The 7390-nt window shown below is 37.2% G+C and overlaps 1 protein-coding gene across 1 annotated transcript in view; it reads left to right on the top strand.

Annotated features, from left to right (window-relative positions):
• Nucleotides 1-7390, top strand: part of ADAMTS18 (ADAM metallopeptidase with thrombospondin type 1 motif, 18) — a 77905-nt gene that overhangs the window by 31406 nt on the left and 39109 nt on the right. The window contains exons 4-8 of the mRNA XM_009890389.1: nt 483-682; nt 1397-1480; nt 2341-2500; nt 3113-3218; nt 7024-7161. Coding sequence (XP_009888691.1) covers nt 483-682; nt 1397-1480; nt 2341-2500; nt 3113-3218; nt 7024-7161 — 688 coding nt within the window. The remainder of the gene's footprint in view (nt 1-482; nt 683-1396; nt 1481-2340; nt 2501-3112; nt 3219-7023; nt 7162-7390) is intronic.

Genomic DNA, 7390 nt, shown 5'->3' on the forward strand with positions numbered 1-7390 from the left:
AAGGCTAATGTCAATCACGATAGCAGGCTGGCAGGAATCTTATTTGTAGTGTGCGTCTGCTTTCTGTACTGGCAGTGAACATCTGTTGTGGAAAGGAACTTTTTACCAATTTCTATGTAAGTAGAACATGCCAAACACCTCAGGAAGTTATCAAAAGGAAGGAAAAATGTATATATTGTGTTAAAAATTCTGTGTGTATTTTTTGCAACGGATGCTAGCATTTTATTAGATTAATTCCTTATTTTAAACTGTTTATTGCATATGAATGTGGTTCTCCCATTTCCTTCTGTCCCTGTAGCCATCCTTCCTTCAGGAATGAATCAGGTCTTTTTTTAATAAATATACAAGAACTTAGCCATAAGTATTAAATCACATGCTGTAAAAATAATCTAAGGCTCTAAACCCGTGATGCTTCATTTTCTGATGAAACTGTTCATGGGTGATCTGAACCCTTTCCAAAACTGAGTTATATTTCCTTTTAGATGCACCTAAGCCACCCACAGAAGAGACATACATTCGCTCGGATGAATATGGGACTTCTGCAAGGTTCAAAAGATCATCTGCTAAAATTCAGAAAAATGGAAGTCTAAATGTTGAAACCCTTGTTGTGGCAGATAAAAAAATGTTGGAGAAACATGGCAAGGAAAATGTAACAACATACATCTTAACAGTTATGAATATGGTAAGATGTGGTGTAAATGAAGTATGTTTTCCCTGTGGAATATTGTTATGTCACAGTAGGATCTTTCATTAGACAAATAGTAATACCAAGAAGAGCAGGGGCACCTTACACAAGCATTTCTTCAAGCCTCATGTAATGTATTACTTACGTGAAAAAGCTCTTCAAAAATACATCCCTAGATTATCACAGCTCTGGCAACAGTACTGTAGGGTAAAAAAAAAATAATTGTAAAATATTTAAAATGTTAAATTTTAAAATACTTCTTGTGCAGTACCAAAAAGGCCGGTACTCTGAAATTGAAACTTTCATTTCATTTAGTATCATGAAGCTTAGTCTGTTTTGTCTGATGCCTCTCCTTGAAACAAAAATTTATTTGAGTAAACACAGATTTATTTTGAGAAAAATAATATAATTTAACTAGAAATGTTTTTCTTTGTGGCTTTGCTCTTTAGTTTTGTACTACAAAACTTGAACTTGAACTTTGAAGTTGATTACACTTGATCCAGGAGACCAAGGACAGAACAAAGCCCATTAAAATCAATAGAAGGTTTTCAAGTTTTTTGAATAAGTGTAGTAGGTATATAACAAGGTATATAACTCCATTAATTTGTATTGAAAATTGAAGCCCTATGCAATAACTCAATATATATGTTTAGTCTATTTAAAAAAATATTATACTTGTAGATGATATTTCCTCTTTAATAATTATTGCAGGTCTCTAGTCTGTTTAAAGATGGAACAATCGGAAGTGATATAAACATTATCGTTGTGAGCCTTCTTCTTTTGGAACAAGAGCCTGTAAGTTGTGTCAGAATTTTTGTGTGGTATACTTCATTTGCTACTGTTCACAGGCAGGGGTGGGTGTTCCCCTGTTACGTACATGAACTTTCATTTGAGTTTCTTAAGGCATAAAGCATGAGAAGGTGGTTAGAATTGTAAAACCCTCCAAAATCACACTTTTTGCATTTCAGTGCTTCTCGGTTTTTGATACTAAAATCTTCATTTCATATAAATGCTCTTTAGGAACACTGAAATGCTTCCAGTAAGATAAAATGTAACAATTTCCAGCATTTTCTTGAAGAGTAATGAGAAATCTACTTAAGAAGTATTTAAATAAATTAAAAGATATTGAACTGGGCTTTCCAGGATGTGATGATCAGAAGGGGGAACGAGTTAAAAGTCCCAAACTGAAGATAGCATGTAACAAAAGGTGGGAGTGGAGCCAATTCTTTTGTCAAGAGTGCTGAGACAAAAGAAGACGAAAATCTCTTTTGATGAAAAGAAATTTGTGATGGGTTGATGTACTTGGATAACACTTTTCCTCCACAGAAATCTCCAAATATTTTAATCACAAGGTTGAAAATGGTTTAGTGTTGAGCTTTATCAGGAATCAAATATATTTGTACACTGTAATTCCAACCACTGACTTTGAAAATATCTATGTGTCTAGGGAGAGGTGCAGTTTTATTTTACAGTTGTAATAGATTCACTCATCAACTGAATCTGTCATCACAGAGAGTTAACATGGGAACACATAAGTTTATGTAGAACAAATATGAAAAAGTAATTCCCTTTTTCCTAACCAACTCTTATTCTTTCAATCACCTTTCTCAAGTACTGATGGAAACACCTTATTTCTGTGTCTGAAATATCTACAGGGTGGATTATTGATTAACCACCATGCGGACCAGTCACTGAACAGCTTTTGTCAATGGCAATCTGCACTGGTTGGGAAGAATGGAAAGCGCCATGACCATGCCATCTTGCTTACTGGTTTTGATATCTGCTCTTGGAAAAACGAGCCCTGTGATACTTTAGGTATGCTTTGAAAACATTTTCTGAGAAACTCGTGGGTGGCAATGGTAACATCTTGATTGACTGAATTGTTTTAAAATAAAAAAAGTCAATTTTTGCACATAATGTTAGCCTTCTTGAAGAGGAAAGAACAGTATTATTTTTACATATTTGTCTTCGAGATACCTAGAAGAAAAAGAGTATTACTGGAATCGTTGCACCAGAAAAAGTGGCAAAATAAGCTCCTGAAGACATCCTTTTGGATTGTCACCTCTTCAAGGAATACTTTTGATTATATTTCTGAGCCATTTTGATATTTTTTTTCTTTTTGTGACTGCTTGCCCTTTTTGAATGGCATTCCTCTCTAATTTGGCAGCAGTAAAGGCATGAGAGGGGGAAAGAATAATCTTTACAAATATAGTGTATTTTGGGAGGTTAGGTTTAAATTATACTTCTTATACAGGAGTCCCTTTATTGTCAAATACATTCTTTTGTAATTATTTCATAATAAACCTGATGCAGTAGACAATCATCTTCATGCACCACAACAGACTGGCTTATTAGGACCAGTGCAGATGATATATGTCTTTGGAATTCTGTAGAGGAACAAGCTATTCTACTGCTTCCTTCCTTCAGGATTTGCACCTATCAGTGGCATGTGCAGCAAATACCGTAGTTGCACCATTAATGAAGACACAGGCCTTGGACTGGCTTTTACAATTGCTCATGAATCTGGACACAAGTAAGTTTCATGAGTCTTACCTGCTCCTTCTATACATAAATATGTAAGTGAATGGAAACAGCACCGGTTAATATAAATAGGTTAAATATGGATCATTTATAGGGAACTATATATTATTAGAATATGTAGACCATCCAGTTATTTCATTGGCGTTATTAAATATCATCTCTTCAACAGTCGTAAAAATAACCACTGTGGGATTCTGATCGATTTTGCTGCCATAGGCAGAGGGGACCTTATTCGGATACAGGTACCTCACAACTGTGTCTAATTTGACAGGAAACTATAGGCGATTTTAGGCCAAACAAGTCAAGACTTCTCACTCAGAGGTGTGTCCTTTAGCATGAAATGGTGAATCAGGTGCCCAGGGTGCTTTCTTCTTATTTTTATCTTTTGACATTTTACATATTCCAGGTGATAACCAGAACAAACTGTAAAAGCTGACAATAATAATCTACAAGATTCCCACACTGCTACCGTATTCTGGTAGACTAATTGCTTCTCGTATCAGCATGGTTGCTCCAAAAAGGGAAAGGACACTGCAGCTTACAGTATGGAGAAGTGATCTCTCTGAGGTCCCTTTTCCAGAGACCCTGTGTTTCGTAGGATCTGGGAGCCATTCATTTCATTCTTTTTGTCCTTCTTTGTTCTCTCTACTATTTAATGTGTGATTTGGCTAAAAACGAACTTTGTGGTGGTTTCTGCCTTTCTGTATCTATATCCGTTGAATTTCTGTTTGATTTCTATGGTAATAGGACTGTAATTTTCCTAAGAACCTGCTGTCTGTCAAACAAAATCAGTCATAATCTTCCATGGAGCTTCAGCTATTCTCTGAATTGTTGAATTAAATCTGAAGATGATTAGGTTTTGCTCTCCTGTGTTTTTCCCAAGCAATTTTTCACAAATTTTTGCATGGTTTTGATTTTCAGTTTAACATAGCTCAAGCCGGAATCTGTCTAACCACTGGCAGTGTAGAAACATAGTTTCTCTGTGTGGTACAAACCTGAAACCAAGGGTCAGATAAAACATGGGCATAGGATCTTTATTTTGTGCAGCAACATTACTGCACAGAATATCTTTGAAAAGCAGTGGTACTGTATTCTGCTGTTTGGTCAAGGCATGAATCCTTCCGATTCTGCATGACTGAATCAGGACTATTTAGTTTTCATTGTACAAATATGCTCTACAGTATATACTATGACCTAATGTCTACATGAGTGACCCTTTCAGAGGTTTCTGTACATCTGAAGGGAAACAAGGAATTAAAGAATAATCCAGCTACCAGTGAAGCCCGTGGGAATTGTGCCAATGCTTTCAATGGGACCAAATATGTAAAATATGTATCGTTTGATCCTCCTGTCACACTAGTACAATTTCACTGACCTCAGTACATTTTTAATGCCCTTCGATCAGTATTAGGAGAGAATCAGCTTATTTTTCAAGAATTATACCCTTTAGCCTCTTAATGTCCTGCCTTCCTGTTTATTTTCTTATTTGCTTTGAGAGATTGTGCTTGGAAATTTTTTAATGTTGGTTGTCTGGGTTTTTTTCTTTTTCACCACTGCCTTGATTCTTATATTATTCAGCCTTTCTTTGGTGTACTTCCATAGTCCTGTCTAATAAAATGCATCTTATCTCCTGGAAAAAAACTGCGCCAGATACAGGATGTCTTTATTATCATTTGTTCGTGTTCACGTTCCTGAGACTACATAGCATGTGATGTAAGAATTCGGTCTCTGTGATACAGAGAGTCCTTGAAGAAAAAAAACCTGTGACAGTCTTGGAGGTGCTGTGTATATATTAACCTAAGGATTCCTTAGTGGGGGAATATTGTATACTGTATAGATCACATTCTGTGATCCACTGAGTAGCTTCAGTTTTTGTACATGTTTATGGTTTTCTTTAAATAGTTTGTGTTTTTACCTAACCCTTCCTATGGGAGTTCAGAGCCCATTGTATCAGTGGCTATATAAACTCTGATTCTTTGGCTGCAATGCATGTGAACAAAATTAGTATTTTATAAAGGATTCTAAAACACTAGTTCAGTTAGGACTTTTTTTTGTCCAATTATAGAAGGAGCCATATATTTTAGAAGTTTGGAGCCTCAGCTGGTGGCAACATATGCAGTAATTCTGATGAGCCTGCAATGATTTATAACAGTAGAGGATCAAGTCCAATAAATTAGATATTCCTTGCACGTGTACGGATTACATTCATAAAGTCACCAATGTACCACAATGCTGAAGTAACAGGTTATGAGATTTCTATTCAAAACATATTGAAATTCACAGATGTCCTGTACAGTGAGTAAATATAAAACAGTGAAAGGAAAAAACCTGAAAATTAGCTTTATTATAACCATAAGCGCCACATAATTTATCGTTTTTAATGTGGTTTTTATTATTGCTTATTATCCTTTATATTATCCAAACACCTCTCCTAGTGAGAGCAGGGCCTCATGATGCTGCAGACAGAGCAAAGCGCCCAATAAGAGGCAGTATTCCCGCGAAAGAGGTCACAGTCTAGACAAAGTAAATGAAGGTGTGTAACAAAGGTGAGGAAAAGAAAGTGATTTGCCTGAAACAATATAGCAAGTTAGTGGCCAAAATTAGAAAAAGAATCATATTTTTATATTCATACTTTGTATCGTATTCATTCAATGCCACTTCTTTTGCTACAGACTGAGTGCAGCTATGTAGTTCTTCCCTCCTATTAGTTATGTTGTATTCTTACAGCTGTGGACACTGATACGTCCCTGGATTCCGATCTCCCCGCCATTCCTCTTAACAGGCGTTAACACTTCTCAAAGAAAGGCTCAGACTGCGTGCATGTTTTAAGCTGATAGATTTATAGGCTGGTACAAGTAAATGATCCGAGGGCTGGAGCACCTCTGCTGTGAGGACAGGCTGAGAGAGTTGGGGTGGTTCAGCCTGGAGAAGAGAAGGCCCTGGGGACACTTTATAGCAGCCTTCCAGTACTTAAAGGGGGCCTACAAGAAAGATGGGGACAGACTTTTTAGCAGGGCTATCTAGTCTAAATCTACCCTCTTCTAGATTAAAACCATTGCCCCTTGTCCTTAACCATTGTCCTTAACAAGGGACAATGGTTTTAATCTAGAAGAGGGTAGATTTAGACTAGATAGAAGAAGTTTTTTATAATGAGGGTGGTGAGACACCGGCCCAGGTTGCCCAGAGATGTGGTCGATGTCCCATCCCTGGAAACATTCAAGGTCAGGTTGGACGGGGCTCTGAGCAACCTGATCTAGTTGAAGGTGTCCCTGTTCATTGCAGGGGGTTGGACTAGATGGCCTTTAAAGGACCCTTCCAACCCAGGCTATTCTATGAGTCTATGATACACAAGTGTGACTGAACATAAGATCCACTACTTCCATCCATCTCACCACGAAACATTTCTCTTTCAGGAAAGAGAAATGGTTAAACTGTTCTTCTGACACAGACTGCTGCTGTGGTACTTATGTGCCAGTGTCTTGTCATTAGCTCACACTGCAGAGCTCCTGTGCATCACCAGTATGGGTCTTTCTTGAAACTTGACTATTTTTTTCTCATCAGACAAATGTACGATGACAATAAAATTTGAATGCTGTTAATTGGAGCTTGTTTCGTACTAACAGTTGTTTGTATGGTGCATATGTTTTCGTCCCTTTGGAATGAAAGGGATGAATTCCACATTCCCTGTGGACTTCAAGCATAGAACTGTTACCCATAAAGTCTTTCTTCTGCCCCAAATTGTGGTTTTTTTTCTGATTAATGTAGATTTTCACTCTCACGCCTGGTTCTCTTTTCAGCTTTGGTATGATTCATGATGGAGAAGGAAATCCTTGTAGAAAAGCTGAGGGTAATATCATGTCTCCCACACTCACAGGAAACAATGGAGTGTTTTCTTGGTCTGTATGCAGCAGGCAGTATCTCAACAAATTTCTCAGGTAGGTCAGATGTAAATCTGGGCCGGTGCCAGGGAATGTATCTTTAGTAACTGGGCTTGAACTCTTGAACAGACATAAAAATTACTTAAGTGTGAAATTCACCTCTTTTAAAATGTACTCAAACCCATGTACTATTTGAGCCCACACACTTGGACTTATGAAGCGTATAGGTGGTATGGCATATAAGTGGTTTTGCCCTGCCTCGTTTCAAAAGAAGGAATTTCACCCG

The sequence above is a fragment of the Charadrius vociferus genome, unplaced genomic scaffold (genome assembly GCF_000708025.1).
Source record: "Charadrius vociferus isolate BGI_N301 unplaced genomic scaffold, ASM70802v2 scaffold498, whole genome shotgun sequence".
Lineage (NCBI taxonomy): Eukaryota > Metazoa > Chordata > Aves > Charadriiformes > Charadriidae > Charadrius > Charadrius vociferus.